The 19,260-nt window shown below is 41.3% G+C and overlaps 4 protein-coding genes across 5 annotated transcripts; 2 read left to right on the top strand and 2 right to left on the bottom strand.

Annotated features, from left to right (window-relative positions):
- Positions 1-5: 5 nt before the first annotated feature.
- On the bottom strand, positions 6-4,690 carry rab4a (RAB4a, member RAS oncogene family). 2 transcript variants are annotated; one of them, XM_037485609.2, is made up of 8 exons: positions 4,519-4,690; positions 3,545-3,625; positions 3,261-3,375; positions 2,954-3,016; positions 2,704-2,858; positions 2,332-2,427; positions 1,935-2,080; positions 6-1,754 (listed from the first exon to the last, which is right to left on the bottom strand). In XM_037485609.2, exons 1-7 carry the CDS (start codon positions 4,532-4,534, stop codon positions 1,965-1,967), a joined length of 642 nt encoding a protein of 213 aa, XP_037341506.1. In that variant the 5' UTR covers positions 4,535-4,690; the 3' UTR covers positions 6-1,754; positions 1,935-1,964. The 2 variants fall into 2 exon arrangements, with proteins under 2 accessions (XP_037341506.1, XP_037341498.1); XM_037485601.2 differs by having other exon boundaries at positions 6-2,080.
- Positions 4,691-4,908: 218 nt separating this feature from the next.
- Positions 4,909-13,117, top strand: phf10 (PHD finger protein 10). Its single transcript, XM_037485578.2, has 12 exons — positions 4,909-5,070; positions 6,040-6,149; positions 6,254-6,384; positions 6,574-6,657; positions 6,771-6,895; positions 7,026-7,175; positions 7,367-7,476; positions 7,642-7,789; positions 8,054-8,206; positions 11,546-11,654; positions 12,109-12,297; positions 12,493-13,117. The coding sequence occupies exons 1-12, from the start codon at positions 4,999-5,001 to the stop codon at positions 12,588-12,590; spliced, it is 1,479 nt and encodes a 492-aa protein (XP_037341475.1). The 5' UTR covers positions 4,909-4,998; the 3' UTR covers positions 12,591-13,117.
- Positions 13,118-13,512: 395 nt separating this feature from the next.
- Positions 13,513-16,023, top strand: psmb1 (proteasome 20S subunit beta 1). Its single transcript, XM_037484896.2, has 6 exons — positions 13,513-13,698; positions 14,059-14,166; positions 14,512-14,593; positions 14,958-15,087; positions 15,191-15,297; positions 15,432-16,023. Exons 1-6 carry the CDS (start codon positions 13,598-13,600, stop codon positions 15,615-15,617), a joined length of 714 nt encoding a protein of 237 aa, XP_037340793.2. The 5' UTR covers positions 13,513-13,597; the 3' UTR covers positions 15,618-16,023.
- A 1,409-nt stretch (positions 16,024-17,432) lies between these two features.
- On the bottom strand, positions 17,433-19,257 carry psmc3 (proteasome 26S subunit, ATPase 3). Its single transcript, XM_037484882.2, has 2 exons — positions 18,267-19,257; positions 17,433-17,888 (listed from the first exon to the last, which is right to left on the bottom strand). The coding sequence occupies exons 1-2, from the start codon at positions 19,209-19,211 to the stop codon at positions 17,550-17,552; spliced, it is 1,284 nt and encodes a 427-aa protein (XP_037340779.1). The 5' UTR covers positions 19,212-19,257; the 3' UTR covers positions 17,433-17,549.
- Positions 19,258-19,260: the final 3 nt, after the last annotated feature.

Genomic DNA, 19,260 nt, shown 5'->3' with positions numbered 1-19,260 from the left:
AGTGCTGCATTTGCTGTATTATTTATTTTAAAAACATAGGCTTTTATTATACACAATAAATAAAATATCCATGATATTCATAATGAAGAGGAAAAAAGAATTAACATAAAGAGACCAAGAAGTTGATGACAAACACAAGACGGCAACCTGATGCAGAGCAGCCAAAGCCACTCTCCGATTAATTCTAATCTTAAATATTTTTCAAGTGTGCTCGATTGAAATGGTTAATGCATAACTGTCAATATTAGAAACAAATGTGTTGTGGTAATGTTTGAATACACCTCTACAAAACACTTTAAATCTGATTCTTCAAAACATTCCCCATTTAAATTGTTTTGTGTTGAGAGCTTCATGTGGCTGAACAGAACATCAAGGATCTTTGGAGACAAATAACAATCAAAACACACATCAGATAGTTTCATACTACGGCTAAAACTTGAAATGCATTCAGTTAGTGTTAATCCACAGCTGGCAGCGAGGCATTCATGTAAACAGCCATCATTTATGAATTACAGGGATCAGTCATTACTGCAAACTTTTAGGTAAAGAGTCACACAAGTCATTTGAATGAATGGTGAATGCTGGACATGCCACTGTAAAGACATGTCACACTTGATTGCTCATGATATATCCATACATATATTTTTGTTTAATCTGTGTGCTTGACGATGATAAAACAACATTTACCCTTTCAAACATAAGTCCATAATAAACATAATTGGTGCAAACAGTACTGTCCATTAATACTGCTTACACCCTGCCAGTGTATTGTGGCTTAACATAATAACACAGTGGAGCATAAAACCAATGCTGGATATGACATCAACTTTAATATACATATAATATCTCTTCATAATGAAATACTCTGATATTCTGTTTGAGAAAACATGCGTGAGTCTCAATAAACAGAAAAGGTGTACATGATGCTGCGGGGCAACAGAGGAGACGGAGTGCGAAATGTATCAAATGGTTTGTGGTGTGTTAGAAACAGGAAGTTAACAGGTAATCAGAGCAATGGGGCAGCAAAGAGAAGTTTCATAGTACGGGAGTGTTTTTTTTTTTTATATGCACGTGGACAAGGAAATTGTCGTACATTTAAAAAAAGTTCTGTGATAAAATTGATACCAAATGTCAATGTGTCAAGTATTAATCTGGGGACAGGAGTTAAAGAAGAGGACCAGCTAGGTCCAAAATCCCCGGACCAATGACTTAAGACGGCTTATTAACACATTATTGGAGGCAATTAATACATAATCAAAAATGTAAACTTTTCCATTAAAAGGGGACCTCTATGTAGGATTTAGTTGGATCTAGCTTTGAGGTTAAAATCATATAGATCCTCCTGAATTCTACACACTGGTGTGTGTGTGTGCGTGTATTGAAAATGGAATGTATAAGGGAACATTGACAATGGATAAAAGTAAGCAGGGAAGTCACCAGGTGTGAGGGCAAATAAGTAGAAAGGTGGAGGAGGAAAGGTACGTACTCGTCAGTAATGCACATCCTGATTGGTAGGCTAGGAAAGGTCTGATCCAACAGCGGAGCAAAATGCTGAGCAAGGGGGAGGGGGGTGGTGGGGGCGTTCTGGTTACCTTGGAGATGCTCAGATTTTTGAAGGGGGCTAGTAGGAGGAGGAGCCAGGACTACAAACATTCTGGAGATTGATGTCAAAGGTCAGAGAGGAGTCCCCAGTAAAGCAACGTGAAGTCTGGGTCCCCGCCATGGCTGTTCTTCTCCTGGTCTTCACAAACCCACTGATCAACGCACAAACAGGGGGGGCACAAAAAAAAATCATTTCGCCGCGTTTGGGGACAGAGCGAGGTCGCATGAGCAATTTTGACTCATGAACACCTTTTATTACTCATCATCGGGGTACGAATTAAAATCCTCATCTTATGCAATGCACACACAGTCCAACACCATGGCCCTTTCACCTCGTCTGTGTGCGCCACTGAGCGCGTCCACTAGCAGCCACACTCCTGGGTGCCCTGTGGCTGAGCACGGCGAGGAGAACGGAGCTGTCGTAATGCCGCGTCGCCGTACTGGATACCTGAACCCATCCTCTCTGGATCCAGCTCCCCTGAAAGTCAGAGACCATTTGAGTGAGGACAGAGACAATCAGGCTTCGTGTTGGAATCTCCACCGGCTCTGAATAAAATGACTTTTTTTTTAATAAAGCATTAAGTTATTGGCTTTTTTTGTATTCTCTATGAGGACTGTTACAGTGCGAGGTCTGGAGTCACATCTAGGCCTGTCTGGTGGATCCTTGGAGGATAAAAGGGGATTTAGAGACAGGGGTTATGGTTGTAAGGTGAGGGTCACAGTTCATACCTGACTCTATCTTGTTGAGGATTTTCCGAGCGCACTGTACAAAGGCCTCTTCAACGTTCTCTCCTGTTAGAGCGCTGGTCTCCAGGAACATTAGCTCTGACGCACACCCAGAAACAAACACACACACACACACACACTGCAGTTCAGTTGTTTGAAGTATTACAAATACATTTGCTTAAAGCATCATAATAACGTAAACAACCAAAGTAAATTGCAATAACTTACTGATTGCATGTCAAAAAAAATTATAATTCAACCAAATGATTACGGTCAACACCTGGAGCTCCCTTCTTCTGCAGGTATCTCAGCTCTTATTAGAGGTTTTGAGAGGTACAATCAAAGCGTTGCTAAATCCCAAATTGCAGAGCATACCGTTCTCCTGAGCGAAGCGTGAAGCCTCCAGGAACGTGACCTCTCTGTCCGCGTCCAGGTCCTTCTTGTTTCCACAAAGGATGATGACGATGTTCTGACTGGCCAGCATCCTGGCATCACTCAGCCATGTGGTCAGAGCGTTGTAGGTCTCTCGACTGCAGCGCACAGAGACAGGAGGGTTACAGGGGGGAGGGTAACTGAACACGAGGTGATCGGAAATCATGTGCCGTGATTGGCTATGCTGGTTTACCTCGTGATATCATAAACAAGCAAGGCTCCTGCTGCTCCTCTGTAGTAACTCCTAGTCACAGACCTTCACACACACACACACACACACACACACAATGTGAGCATGTGGTCCAATGATATGACAATGTACATGCTGAAGGACAAGTGGTTTGTTACCTATGTTTTTCCCCGGAAGTGTGTTAACAAACAATACGCATGTTGTTGAAGACAAATGACGCATGTGCAGAGGGTCTAAAATCGGTTGAGGAAGTGGGTAAAGGGAATATAATATGTGCATATGTATGTCTGTATCATCTGTTTTTCCTTACCTGAACCTTTCTTGTCCTGCAGTGTCCCAAATCTGCAGTTTGACCATTTTGTTGACAACATTGATGATCTTAGAGCCAAACTCTACTCCAATTGTGTGATTGGATTCATCCTTAACTGGAAAACAAAATAAAACGGTACGGTGTATCTTTTCAGTGTGGAAAATGGACACTATTTCTCTAACTGACTTTGGAAAGGGCTCATCATTTTAAGGTGTTAATTGCTGAACGATATAGTAATGCACAACAGTAAATAATGAACAGCATATCGTATCTTTCCGACTTACATCTCTTCTCTATGAACTGGTGCAGCAGACAGGACTTGCCCGTTCCAGCATTCCCAATCACCAGGAATTTAAACAGGAAATCTGAAGAGAGAAAACATCTAAATGATGCGTGTTTTGATCATATTAATAAATATTATAGTAATATTGCCCATTAACATCGGACAATATTACCTTATCACAGTTCTATTGGTATGAACTTAAACGTGCCATAGAATTTGAACAGAAATGTAAAAAATATGCCTTTGATAATCTAGAAACAGTGTCACCCTTATAATTTGTTTGACGTTTGTAAGTTACTTTTATCTGTAGGATTTGTTCATATCTCGACTAACCTTTTTCATTGTTGTGCTTTTATGTTGAATCACAAATAGCAGCAAACATTGTATAACTCATATATATTGAAATCACCATTGCCCTCAGACATCCATACCGTCTTAAAACAGAATTCATAGTGATATACAATCACACAGCTGTGGTTTACGTACGCTCGACTCTCGCATAATGATTCAATGTGTCATTATTGCTGAAGGTGGTGGGACTGTGCGCAGTTGTAGCAGCTCCACTTCCACAATGTTGACTCTAAGACACCAATCCAATATATTGCGTAGATCTAATATGCCATACATCTCTTGTATACCCGACCAGATTACAAAACACAGATCTAAGTCTCATCTTCATACAGGCTCCATCATCCCCACAGCCTCCTGCCCATTCCGCTAACCTCTCTGGGGATTTGTAACCTTCAACAAAACGACAGATTTGATCCGCACACCCACAACTGACTATCCCCGTATAACCCGCGTTATTACTTTCGCTGACATCGTTTTTCTGTAAGGCCAACAGCCCTCCGTTAGCCTGTCCGCTATCTGTTTACGGTGAGAGAGAAAAAGCTCTCTCGGTACACCTGTCTCGTCCCATCGCCGTGGTTACGCGACAATGTGAACGGCCGCCAGTCGTCAGAACAGCCTCCTTACCGTATGACTCCGACATCACCGTGTGGCGTTTAGACAGCGAAGGGGAAGGGAATTAAAAACACAAGTTGACAGGGTGGATAGCTCGCCAAGTTAAGGCAAATATTCCTGTAGATGATTTCCGCAGATTCCAGCTGATTTTCCCTCCGACTTCCCGTACGTGGTCCGTTTCTCTATTTTTCAAAATAAAAGCCTAGCAGAGGAGCACGGTAGCGGTGCAGCAGACGGTGTTTTGAGTCTTCTTAATTCTTTCAATACCATTTGATGTCGTCGACCGTATGTTATAAGCATTGCCATAAAAACAATACTAATGTCAATAAAGCACGTAATTATTGTATGTAGATTATCGACACCACGAACACTCCAGTCCTGAAGGCGGCGGTTTTGAGCGTTGGCCAACGACCGCAAATTCTCTCTCTCTCGAGAAGAAGAAGTAACGTTAGCTAGTGGGCTAGCCTAGCTGCAGGCTTTATTTAGGGAAATATGGCTGCTGTACTTCCCATTAGACCGCCCTGCGACAGTAACCCCGCTACACCTGGAGCACAATCCTCAAAGGTAATATTCACATTCGGTAAACAATTATTATTGTTTTATTATTTAGGTTCGTGGAGCTCCTCACGGTGTACTGCGCAGCTAACGGCTGGTTGGTTAGCCAACGGCTACTCGAGTCCACGGATGGCGAGTTGCCAGATATAACTAACGTTATCTTCGATTCTACCGTGAACAAAGACTACTACAAACATGACCCAAATCCCCTAAATTTTCTTGATGCTTTTGGAGCAAAAAAACTATCAAGTATAAAATGCACACTTTTTAAATGAAAGGATGCTATTTTCCATTATGGCTGATAAGTGATGCAACGGTCCAAAGATGTCCAACATTTTTGACAATAACATGTTTGTATTATTCATAGTTCAACATTTAATTTTCAGTCCCGAGTTTAACATCTAGTGTCTAGATTTCTAACTTGTGATGGCAGGCAGATTTATGAAGTCACGTTACTTCCAATCTTCAACTGCTGTCTGAGTTATATTTGTTCAACTGTGACAAACTTCACTAACCGTATATTTTATTGCCGTCAATTGGCTGGATGCTAATCACTGCGCCATCAAGGATGTGCTTCTGAAGGCTGCAGACTGAAGAAAGATCATAGATACTTTATTCATCCCAAAGGGGGATTTCTTTTGTAGCTGCAGAAGGCAAAGTAAACGTAAAGATATCCAGTATGAACAAATAAAAGTACAATAAAATAACAGAAGAACATATTATATTTAAGAAACTAAATAATAAAAATGCACGAAATGCAAAGTATACACAGTGTGCATATAAAGGTATTGAACATGCCAGATTGTGAGCAAGAAACACAGCCATGTTTCTGCTCAAATCAGGAGGAAGAGCAACATTAACATTATCCATGCTTTATTAATCCAATTTCTAAATCAAGAGACAGTCTGTGGATTACAACACATTACATGTATTGTTAGATTTCCAAGTAAAAATTAGTGTTTTACTTTTCCTCTGTAGGAGGATGTGATGGAAGAAGAGTCCAATGACGGCAGCCAGCCTCCCAAAAGAAGGAGAATGGGTTCAGGAGACAGCTCTCGGAGCTTTGACACCTTCAGTCAAGACCTTGGGTAGGTTGGCTTAACACTTTGCATGGAGCAATACAATATTTTTAAAATTATTTTAGAACTAATCAAATGATCCTCAACCCGTTATCTCTCAACCGGCCCTGCAGCCCGACATATTTCCCAGCGGAGAACCTGACCGAGTACAAGTGGCCTCCAGATGACACAGGAGAGTATTACATGCTGCAGGAGCAGGTCAGCGAGTATCTGGGAGTCACATCTTTCAAGAGGAAGTACCCTGGTAAGACTGAAGTTAAAAATATACATATATTCATTTGCTGAACACATTCATTTAGAAGTAAGACTGGCCTCAGTACTTAGGTAGATGCATTGTTGACACACTGATGACACTTTTTTTAGTCAAATTCTGACCAGATGAAGCATGAAGCTGTCCCTCTCCTGGTGATGTTATTTCTTTGTCTCTCTGCAGATATGGAGAGAAGAGACTTATCTCACAAAGAGAAGCTCTACCTGCGTGAACAGAATGTCATTACTGAAACACAGTGTACCCTGGGTAGGAAACACAACTAATGCTCTCACATCAGCTAGAATGGTTTGACTACAAATTGTCTGGTACCTTGATGCAGTCCAAGTGAGTTTGTCAGTGCATCTTGTGTTTCTCTTTAGGTCTGACCGCTCTGCGTAGTGACGAGGTGATAGATCTGATGATAAAGGAGTATCCTGCCAAACACTCTGAGTATTCGGTCATACTGCAGGAGAGAGAGCGGCAGAGAATAGCTAAAGAGTACTCTGTAAGTATGCAAACTAAAAGAATAAAACAAAGCTGATGATTTTATTTTACAGTAACGTTTTTGAATGCTCATCCTCCAAATACATGTGTGAACGCTTAAGGTCGTTGTCTGTTGCATTTTTTTTTTGTAGCAAATGCAGCAGCAGAACTCTCAGAAGGTGGAGGCCAGCAAGGTTCCCGAGTACATTAAGAAGGCAGCTAAAAAAGCTGCAGAGTTCAATAGTAACTTTAACCGGGAGCGGATGGAAGAGAGGCGCGCTTACTTTGACCTACAGACACATGTAAGTCTGACCTACACATACACATGTCTGCTTAAATCAGAAAGCCAGACTGTAAGACTATGCTGGCTATATTTACAACCTTTTTTGGTTTTTGGAGATACAGTGATTTCTGTAGCTGTGTATGTCAAACCGCAAGTTGAATTAAGAAAATAGCTTCTTTTTTTTGGATGGCGTTTTGTGTATTTCCTCAGATCATCCAGGTGCCCCAGGGCAGGTTCAAGGTGCTGGCTCCAGAGCTGACCAAGAGTGGGCCTTACCCTGTGGCTCTCATACCAGGACAGTTCCAAGACTACTACAAAAGGTTCAAAAACAATGTTTCCCCCCCCCCCCCACAATAATCCTTTTGCATTTAATATGACAAACCAATATTTTGTTTCTGTGTAAAACTGGATGTACTCTGAGCCTGTACTAACTATATCTGTGCTGGCTGATTTTACCTGGTGCAACATTATGTTGTGCATGTCAGGTACTCTCCCAATGAGCTACGGTACTTGCCCATCAACACGGCTCTGTTTGAGCCTCCGCTGGATCCAGAGCTGCCCGCGTTGGACTCTGAACCAGACTCCGATGACCAAGAGGATGGAAAGGGTGACAAAAAGAACAAGAACTCCTCTGTAAGACATCTGACTACTCTAGAAGCACATGCGGGTCAGATCATACATCCTTTTGTGGAGTAGTGGTACAGCTGCTTATTGATAGACGTCTGTGTTGCACTTATGCAGGCCCCCGCATGACCTAATAGGATTCCACGCCCCACATCACAAAGATTTACCTCCACATATCTTGATTCTGATGTCTACATTGACACACATTGATTTGCAATGGTCTGAAGCCACTTGTCATTCACTCTTCCTCCTTCCTCCTCTGTTTCTCTACAGGACAGTTCTTCGGGAAATACATCAGACGTGGAGAGCCAAGAGGGAGGTGGGAAACCGGGCAACAAGTCCAAGGCCAAAGACAGGACATCCACAGCAGCAAAAGACGGCAGCCAGCGACTTTCTGCCTCCCACAAAACCCCACCTGGGTACAAGGTAGAGGACAAAAGCACCTGAATTCTTCTCCAACAACAACAGCAGCAGCAGCAGCACTTTTCTACCCCTTCTCCTCTTTCTACTACTACCACTCCATTCATCCCGCCATCCCTCCCTTGCGTTCTTTACTTTGTTCTCTGACTTCTACCGTTGGTCAGCTGTTGAGCTAGGCCGACCTGGTGTATACACACACACACACGCATAGAAGTATGTATACACACGCACACAGTCCTTTCTCCAGTTTTCGTTCTCATGGAGGACTGGTGGCTCCCACCTGCCCCTCTTTGTCCCAGACTGTAAGCAATAAGAACAATTTAAAGGAACAGTTCACTTGTTTCTTTTTCACTGCACTTTCACTTTTGGAGGTTTCCAGTGAAGACAAATCTTAACTTTAAAGGTTTTTCATTTTGAATGTCTTCTATATACCTCTTGTCTGTCCTCACTTGTCAAAAAAGATACTTCCTTGACAAGTAAGTGGATGTTTTGGCTGCTAGTTTTATTTTTGAAAGAAAAGTCTTGTTACTCTGACATAGAAAATACAAACCACATTACTTTTGTGGTTGTGTTAACACTAGCTAATTTTGTCATTTATATAAAAGTATAGAATGCACTTAACCTTAATTTTTAAAGTGTCTATTGCTATTATAATATGCTTCGTATATACACCATGTGATATACTGTTTATCTGTTAAAACGTATCACAGCTGTTTGACGTGAGGTGTTCTCATCCTTATAATGTCATCTTGGCGGGATGAGGACATGTTGACCTTGTTCACACTGTTGCTGAGCTGAGCTGAGCTAGAAGTAGTCCGCAGGATGTCGGTCTGGGTTTTGACTCTGTTGGCCACCCCCCCCCCCCCCCCCATCAGCACACTTGTGTCGTTGGTACTCCTTAAATTTAATTGAAAGGACTGTAGTTATGATTTCATTGTCCCACTTGTTCCCTGCAGCCCACTGTCCCAGACACCTTGATATTTGGTTCATTTCGGGAATCCTTTACCTGGCAGAAGACATTTTTTAAATGATGCTCGTATATTTCTGTTAATGAGAGTATGACGGTTCAGTTGAGTTCAGCTCGGCTTTGTGGTGTGGGCATGGTCCTTTTCTTTTGTCTCAGTGTGTTCTAAGTCTGACTTAACTTGACCCTAAGTCATCAGATCATTTTGCTTATGCATTTGAGCTTGCATATATGGCATGTTGGTAGCCAGAATTCACTAGAATTAGTGAAAAATGTCCCTGTACTGTTTCTGCAATGAGCACACTAGGTCCTAGAGGTGTAATTACCATCCGGCATTTCTATGTTGAGAATATGCTGTACATACCGTATATACAGCTCATGAATAAGAACTTCTGAACGACAAAGAAATTAGATCCACTAATTGCCTCCCCAGCAGTATTATGTTCAGAATGTACAAATGTGATACACGTTGCATGTTAACATGTCATGTTAATGTTGTTCAGGTTGATGATTCAAGGAAATTGATCACTCCAAAAGTTGTGGCTCTGCAGCCTTTACGTAGCTTTCACATAGTGCCATATGTTGGACAAAATATTTTGATCAATGTGTTACGCAGCTGATAAGAGTAATATTGTTTCCAAGCTCTCAGTCTTTTTGAGAATGTGCAATGCAGTTTGGTTCTTAGGAGCTCAGAATATATTTTTTTCTTTGGATGTCAGACTTATTGAATGAGTTGCAAGGTATTGTAGAGGTCGGTTTCATTAAATGATGGCCGGGCATTTGGGAAGTTGTGAGGCCCAACTAACTGGTTTGTATTGAGTCATCTCTTATTTATCTCAAAAGTACAAGTGATGTGATCTATAAAGATCCCGCTTAGTTGTGTTTGTGCCTCTGTTTCTAAATTATACGTTATAATTAAACGTTAAGAGCTATTTTGCTCCATCTAAAAAACATCCCTGAAAGTGAGTTTTCTGACAGTTTTTTTCCATTTCTTTTATGTGCTTAGAGTACAATATTTTATGTGTTTACCAAATTCAGTTAATTTAGAATAAAACTAGATTCAACCTCATGAACTGCTCCTGGTCTATTATTCTGTGGGGATGTTTCCACTGAGGAAATGTTTTGACTGTGCAGGCATCAAGCCTCACTGGAACCACGTCGCGTTGGCTGGACACTGCTTGTGATGTAATCATTCGACGTGGCCACTAATAGCTTTTACAGTTAAGAGTCAGCTCACAATAGCAAAAGGGGGCAATCCTTTCCCTATAGTTTTCAGTGAGGCCAAAGGTCTGAACTGTCTAATTTTAAATTAGACCTATTGATGGGACACTTATTTGCATATGCATAGTAAGCATGAATGAAAATCTTCACAGTTCTACTTGTTTTCTTATTTCCCTCTCCTGCTGCTGCCTGTCTATAGATTAGTTCTCTGCTTTGTTTTTTAGCCTAATTTCCTATTTTCCTAATCTCGTCCTGTTATTGACTCCTAGTCTTATACCTATGTCTGTTTAGTGTAACCGTAACTTCCTGTGAAGGGACAATTAAATGAGGGATGTTACTATATTAAGGGTTCTGAAGTATGGACTGTTAACTTAATAAGTAACTATAAAGCAAAGTTAATTTCAGAGTACTGATTTGGTTATTTCTGCTGAGAGACTGCTGTAAATCAATCAAATGTTTTGCTCTTAAAGTTTAGACTCTTGCGGTCTAGATATAAATCTTGCTCAATCTTCTTTGCTTTTATTATGTGGCGTCCTACAGAGTAATTCGTTTGTGTTACATGTTTGTTAGTCATCTCTGTGACATCCTGATTTAAATGTTCCCTAAGCCTCCTTATCTTTCTACTCTGACTTCGTAAAGTAAAAGTAAAAAGCCGTGTTGCGTAAATGGCAAGTGCAAGATCTTTTTACATTTAGTCTGGTACCAAGTAAGCCATCCCTTGACTAAAGGGATGAAACTAAATGGTAGATTACAGACTGATGCATGCATGCAAGAGGACATGTTTGACACCTTTCTTGTGTTAGTACCTTGATTATATTTTACGGCTCTGGTACTTAAGACTTTTGCAGTTTATTGTGAATATTGTTCACAATTAGTTATCTTAAGGGCAAACTGGTGCTGTTCTTTGCCCCAAAGACCAAAACCTTCAAAGAACAAGGTTGCATTTAATCAGATCAAATTTAGTCGGACCACAGCTTTGAAATAATGTGATGCAATTTGTGTATCAAGTAAAGTTATCATGTAGGAAAAGCCTTTGTTCGTCAAGATAAAAATACTCCTTTTGGGTTTCTTCCTCAAGCTTTTAAACATTTGTTTTACTAATATATTGTCCATGACTACAAGATGCACATGTTTTTTATAGCATTATTCTGCCCTTGCAGCCTAAGGTCATTCCCAATGCTATATGTGGCATTTGCCAGAAGGGTAAAGAGGCCAACAAGAGGGGCCGTCCGGAGGCCCTCATTCACTGCTCCCAATGTGATAACAGCGGTAAGTTAACACTGTTCATCAAGGACGGTTTTCATTACAACTTCAGCCAAAACTTTTCACTTAATCTTTTAGATTAAAGGATTTACCTAAGAATAAACTGATTGCATTAATATGAGCAGTAATCCTAAATCTGTTGTCCTTTGACCTGTTTTTTTTTTTTAATGGATATCTATAACCGTATATCCAGACAAGCTTACGTTACAATTCATGTAGATTCTAGTAACTTGTTTTTCTACTTGATGTTTGTGTCTTTATACATGTGATCAACAAGACAGTGTATTCTCATGTCTGTGGTATCGTAGGTTTTTTGTTGTTGTTTTTTTTCGGATTTGCTTCTTCATTTATATCTATGCACATGCGTTGTATATTTATTGTGTGTGTGTGTGTGTGTGTGTGTGTGACTCTATATGTTTCTTTGCTTCTGTGCATGTGCCTCTGTGTCGGCACACTTTAGGCCATCCGTCCTGCTTGGACATGAGCAAGGAGCTGGTGGGTGTGATCCAGACGTACCGATGGCAGTGCATGGAGTGTAAGACGTGCATCGTGTGCCAGCAGCCCCACCATGAGGACGAGATGATGTTCTGTGACAAATGTGACCGAGGGTACCACACCTTCTGCGTGGGCATGGACTCCATACCTACTGGTGAGTTGAACTTCAGTCATGATTGGCATTTTTTCTCTGTAACCAAACAGTAAACCATATAAGAGAAAATCCAACTTCTACGCACAATATTACTGTCATTCACTTAGTTTATAATGCACTTATTTTTGTTATCAAATGTGGCTGTGCCTTTTTTGTTTGTCTCTTTGTCTTAATAAATTTGCTCTGTTTCCTCAGGCCTTTGGGTATGTGAGGTTTGTGAGAAGGATTGCCCCACACCCAAGAAGAAAGGAGGAGCAAAAACACCCAAGAAGTCCAAATCAGCTCAAAAATGATCAGCAGCAACTTTGTTTATCTGATCTGTCTGATCTGACAACATTTCCACAGTGGGAAGAATGTGACCGTTAAATGGGGCTTTTTGATCTGCTCAGTTACTTTCAAAACAACATTTTTGTATGGCTTTGTATTTGTGGTACTTTAAATAAACATTTATTTAATTAGGCAGGCCAGTAAAGAACAATCTTATTTAAATTAAGTCTTACAATAATGGCATGGTGCTTCTGTGTAATGAAATGGAACCTCTTGGCTGTGGTAGGTATTTATTTGTCAGTCTTTAGTACTAAAAGATGTTCTCGATTAACAGCTATTTTCTTGTGAACCATCCACTATTAATTAATATACAAAAATATAACCACTTAAAGTAATTCAATTGAAATGTAACATCCATCAACTACAATTAGATAACGTCTGTTTTTTGTTTAGTTTGAAAGATTGTTTTTTAATATTTTGTAATGTCTCTCCAGTAAGCAGTTTAAGACATATGTGTAGGTAAAAAGGTCATAATCACTGATTTGTGTGTGTGTGTGTGTGTGTGTATTATTTTTTTTTAATAAAACATACTTGGAAAATACTACTGTTCGTCCCACATTTATTGTATACTACCTTTAATTGACGCAAAAGTCAAAATAGATGCAAAAGGCCAGATTAATGAAAATTAGTTTTTAAAAGTAATTGTTTTTTGTTTTTGACACCTTACAACCGGTTTTGTATGTTATTCCGTTACAATAGAATTAAATATTACAGAAGAATTGTTTTAATTTATTTTGGGCCAGACTCAATTCAGTCCAGCAATTTGATATTCTGGATTGTTTTAGGTGTGGGTTTGATGGAAGTTTTGTTCCCACCGCGAATCCCCTGCTTTATACCGACCAGCCTGTGGGGGCGCTCGCGCCCTGATAACATCTGAACACTCGGTGTAGCGATGGTAGAAGAAGAGGCTGCCATATTGCAGTGATACAGCGACTTTACGCGACTAGAACACCTTTGGTTTCCTGCAACAAAAATGCTATCTTCTAATACGTTTGTGGACCCTGGGAAGATGAAAGACTATCATTATACCGGTCCAGTAGAGCACCGGTTCTCCCCATACTCTTTTAACGGAGGGTGAGTGTAAACTTTACACCGTTGGCTGGTTCGCCCGCTAGCTAACGTTGTTGCATTCAAATGAGTTATGCTAACTAGCCAACCGGCTAAGCAGACGACATCAAACTAACTCAAACAGAGGTTAAGTTGGAAAAAACTACCCGAACAGAGCAGACGTTAGTTATTGAGGAATAAAGTATCCGCACGTTAACTCTAAGATAAAGGGAAAGATAAACTGACACTACAGTTTCAGTTTCGAAACGGTAGCTTAGCATGTGTTAGCAAGTGTGTGTGGGGAAACGTATTGGATATTTTCCTCTTTAATTTTGTGGTTTGAACGATGAATGAATTAAGCTGGGTTGTGTGTGCTTGTTTTTTCAGAACCGTACTAGCTGTTGCTGGGGAAGACTTCGCCATCGTAGCCTCAGACACCAGGCTGAGTGAAGGGTACTCAATCCACAGCCGCGACTCACCAAAATGCTACAAGCTGTGAGTTTGCCCTGTCACATCCATGCACTGTCAACAAAGGCACACTCGGGCGTATAAAGAAAACATGTTGACTTTTAACTATAGTATATCTGGTCCCTTTACCTACTACTTGCGTAGCTCTTTGTATATTCTTTGAAATCCAGTACCAGTTAAATATAGTAAAACCACTGAAGTCACTGCTATTTTGTGTAGTTGTGTCGTTTTTTTTTTGCTTGGTGTTCAACAACTTGATGTAGCACTTCATTAATCTTTGTTTTTAAACCCTTCTTGATGCTATGTGAGGCGAGGCCAAATTAACCATTTGCTGTTCTGACTTATGCCGATCTTTGTTCTTCCCTTTCACAGGACAGACACAACCGTCATCGGCTGCAGCGGTTTCCACGGTGACTGCTTGACTCTGACTAAAATCATCGATGCCAGATTAAAGGTGGGCTGGTGGAGTAGGGTGTTTTGGTTTCACTCTCCTGAGTCTCTTAAGATGATCATATTCTGCTGACTCTGCAAACTGTGCCATCTTCTGAATTCTAGTGGTATCCATGACCGTTGTCATGAGGCTAGTGTTCTCATGACTGGAAGACAGTTGGATGTTTTTTCAATTCTACAAATATCCAACAAGACATATGTATAATTGTGTGTAGTGTCACCACAAATAATAAACACTAAAGAGCTGATCCTAGATACTTTTCAATTTAACTTTATTCGGTTCTGCAACCAAGTAATACCTACTGAGGTTGTCACAGGTTACTTGTTCATTAGCAAGACCTGAATTAATGTTCCTGCCCCTTCCTCAGATGTACAAACACTCAAATAATAAGACGATGACCAGCGGTGCCATTGCAGCCATGTTGTCCACCATCCTGTACGGCAGAAGGTTTTTCCCCTACTATGTCTACAACATCATCGGAGGACTAGATGAACACGGTAGGTGTAGCAATGCTGCAGACATTGTTATATCTAAGATGGAAATGGTATAGAGCTGTAACTAATGACTGATTTTATGTTCAACACTTATAAACTAATGAAGGCAAGGGAGCCGTGTACAGTTTCGACCCAGTGGGCTCTTACCAGAGAGACACCTACAAGGCCGGAGGATCAGCAAGCGCCATGCTACAGCCGCTACTGGATAACCAGGTAAATAACACACTGCATGTTGACTTGTCACAATCCCTTGATGTTTAGGTATGCAGGCAGTGGAGTGTCAGTTGAGTTTGCTTGCTTTAGAGAGGGTGCATTCACGTCAGTCTTTCTAACACATCCTTCTACAGATTGGCTTCAAGAACATGGAGGGTGTGCAGCACGTTCCTCTGACTAAGGACAAGGCAGTTCAGCTGGTCAAAGACGTCTTCATCTCTGCCGCAGAGAGAGATGTCTACACTGGAGATGCTCTTCGGGTCTGCATCGTCACTAAAGAGGGCATCAGCGAGCAGACTGTACCACTGAGGAAGGACTGAGGAGGGAAATGTTCCCCTTTCTCTGATTTTCTCTTTGCTCTATTCTTTCCACATTCATCTCTTGGTTTTGGCCACTCAACAACACATTTATTAAGAGGGACCTCTTTAGTCAGGGTTATTCTGGAAAGCGGATTTCCCATTTTTTATATCCACTCACAATTTACACCAATTGAAATCCAACCTGTTCTCCTGTTTTCCATTGTTGACCCCCTCACAATCTGCTATTATTACATCATTTTATTTGGATTCTCGTAGCCTGATTTCAGATCACCACTCCTGTTAAGAAGCAACAGATTCTACTCAATCTGCCTAGACTCCTCCTCTATTTGGATGTTGCGCTATGTTTTGGAAGGATACATACTCTGCTGTTCTTTTTACATTCTTAATAAATGTAAAGAATTGAAAATGTGTCTTATTCACTGAATGCCTTTCACACAAGGATGCTCTATTTCGGATAGCTAATGCTGCTCACTTTGTTGCTTTAAAATATGTTAAATTGTGGCATATTTAAGTATTCTTACTCTGGAGAGACAATAGCTCAGTATATTGCCCGAAGACAGTCATACACCATAAACATCCGTGCAACACGCCACTGACCCAATATAATATAATACATTATACTTCAAACAATGCATCGTGTAGTACGTTTTATTTGACAATGTTGAGTATGATAAGCTAGGATGTGTTCCACCAACCTTCAATTTAGAGATTCTTTTTCTTATGGAGTGTTGCAAACAAATTAGACCTGTTCAGAGAAATGAACACCATTTGTCCTTAATGATTTCATAGATTGTGTAGCCCATTTAGGACTGGCACATTTTTCTAGTCATTAGGAGGAAACAGCCTGGTTTATTATAATTTACAATTATATTGTGAGCTGTGTCAAGGTGATTTAAATTAATAACTGGCAGCCTGCTTGCATGCAACATCTGAACTGGTATTGTGGACCTATGACCTAAAAATGATCCATTCATATTCATCCCCAGATGTTCAGGCATCTCTACTTACTGCCTCTCATTACAGCAGATTATCTCAGTAAACATACCTGGTGTCGAATGCAGGGGAAAGTTACTCCTATAGGCTGAAGGCCTCTCACTGCAATAGGATAGATCACTGGGATACTTACTGAGTCATTGGTGGAATGAATCAAGTCAAACAAATGGGGATAGAAGTCTTAAATACAGACTACATATGGGTTCTACACAATTGATAATGACTCATTTAGATTTACTTATTTATATTTATTATATTTAATACATTTTTGAGTGTGCTGTTGATGGGCTCAATCACTTACAATGGGTATGGAAAACCTGCTCAAACACAGAACTCGCAACAACCACAAGTAACAATCTTGGAAACAAAACACAGGTATTTAATCCAAGGAAGCCTTTTTAATGTGTCTTGTCATGTCAAATTGGCTTTTTAAAGTTGTAGTGTGACTGACCTTTCACCTCACATGCAGTTGATATTTACAGATATATATATATTTGATATAAATAAATTCTAAAACTAAGATGTGCTAAGATGATTAGTACGTAATAAAGGTTTGGGACACAGCCAGTGTCCACAGCAGGACTCTGTAAATAGCACATAAATTTAACAAACAATGTGAATGATATCTTTACAAAATTCAATGAAAATGTATCATTAGATATTTTTCTCAATCACTCTACATACAAATTCCAGACCTAGATAAGATAATAAGACTGCACTTCTGACTAATAATTTCTCATTGTTGCCATTATTCTTCCCCACCTTAAAGAGCGAAAACAGACTGCACGATTAATGCTCAGCAGGAAGAGAAAACACACAAACTTCGAATTGTATTCTTTTTTATTAATCAGCAACTGTAACATGTGTTTACTCAACAACTGTTTTTATAATCAAAGACTCCCTCGCAAACAAACATGGACACACACACACACCGTGTCCTCAGGCGTAGTACTGAAGGTTGGCCTTCTTCTTGGCCTGGACTTCCAGGATTCCCTCCATGTAATCTTCATGGTTCAGCTCTGTGGCCCCGCGGCGCAGCGCAATCATGCCGGCCTCCACGCACACCGCCTTGCACTGCGCTCCGTTGAAGTCGTCGGTGCAGCGAGCCAGCTCCTCGTAGTTGACGTCGGGGCTGACGTTCATCTTGCGGGAGTGGATCTGCATGATGCGAGCTCTGGCCTCCTCGTTTGGCATGGGGAACTCAATCTTTCTGTCCAGGCGACCTGAACGCAGCAGTGCGGGGTCCAAGATGTCCACTCGGTTGGTGGCGGCGATCACCTTCAAAATAAAAAAAGGTAAGCAGTTATTCTGTATTCATTGTGCTGTAACGCAATGTCACTGTGGTAACTGAATATAATAAAAGTTGGTGCTTAACTAACCACTTTTAAAAATAGTTGTTTTTAGTTTGGTTGTATATCAATATTTAATGTGTAGTTTGTGAAAAATTGTATTGTATCCTTTACAGTGAGTCTCTAAGGCATATTTCAATGTCAACAATTCTTTTGATTGAATCAAACATTAACCTGCGCAATCACTTTGTCCGATTTCTGAAAATGTTGCTTTGGATGGAAAATAACTGCTGAAATACTAAAGATGGAGAATGTAAATAAGCATGAGGTGGTGCAAAAGTTTTTTTCTCGGTAGCAGCATCTTTACCTTGACCTGCATGTTGGGCTGAAATCCATCTAGCTGGTTGAGCAGCTCCAACATGGTCCTCTGCACCTCTCGGTCTCCTGCCTTCTCGCTGTCAAACCTCTTCGTCCCGATGGCGTCCAGCTCATCGATGAAGATGATGGATGGCGCTTTCTCTTTGGCCAGAGCGAAAGCATCCCTCACCAGCTTGGCTCCATCTCCAATAAACATCTGGACCAGCTGTGGCCCGGCCAGCTTCAGGAAGGTGGCCTTGGTCTGAGCAGCACAGGCCCTGGCCAGGAGGGTCTTCCCAGTGCCAGGTGGACCGTACATCAGGACTCCTTTGGGTGGCTGGATGCCAAGGTTTTCAAACTTCTCCTTGTGGTTCATGGGCAGGACGATGGCCTCCACCAACTCCTGGATCTGCTTGTCCAGCCCTCCTATGTCGCTGTACTGCTCCGTGGGGCGCTCATCCACCTCCATGGCCTTGACTCTGGAGTCATACTCGGTGGGCAAGGTCTCCAGGATCAGGTAGGAGTCCTTGTTGACACCCACCAGGTCTCCGGGCTTCAGCTTCTCGGCGTCCACCAGCCCGATCACGGGGAGGAAGTAGGTCTGTCGAGTGGAGGTCTTAATGACGGCGCACTTTCCTTTCCTTTGAGAGTCCAGGTCCACATTAGCCCCGTCCTCCTCCTGGTCGTTGGGGTCCACGTCCAGCAGCTCGATTACATTAGACACGAGATACGGCAGGGTTTTGTTCACCTTTATCTTCTCCGTGTTTTCCTTGATTTTATCCTTCATCGCCTGCAGCTCATGGGTCACACGCAGCACCTCGCTCTTCATTATCTTTATTTCGCTGTCGAGGAGACGAGTCCGCTGAACTATCTCCTCCGTGGACATTTTTAAAACTTCTTCGCCGATTCCATCTTCGACTTCGTCCCAAACTGATTTGTCACTCAGCGACGCCATCTTTGCTCTAACTGCGTTGAACTCTGACCCACCGGAAGTTAAAGCTTCT

The sequence above is a fragment of the Pungitius pungitius genome, chromosome 4, assembly GCF_949316345.1.
Source record: "Pungitius pungitius chromosome 4, fPunPun2.1, whole genome shotgun sequence".
NCBI lineage: Eukaryota > Metazoa > Chordata > Actinopteri > Perciformes > Gasterosteidae > Pungitius > Pungitius pungitius.
This window is presented reverse-complemented; position numbering and strand designations above follow the sequence as displayed.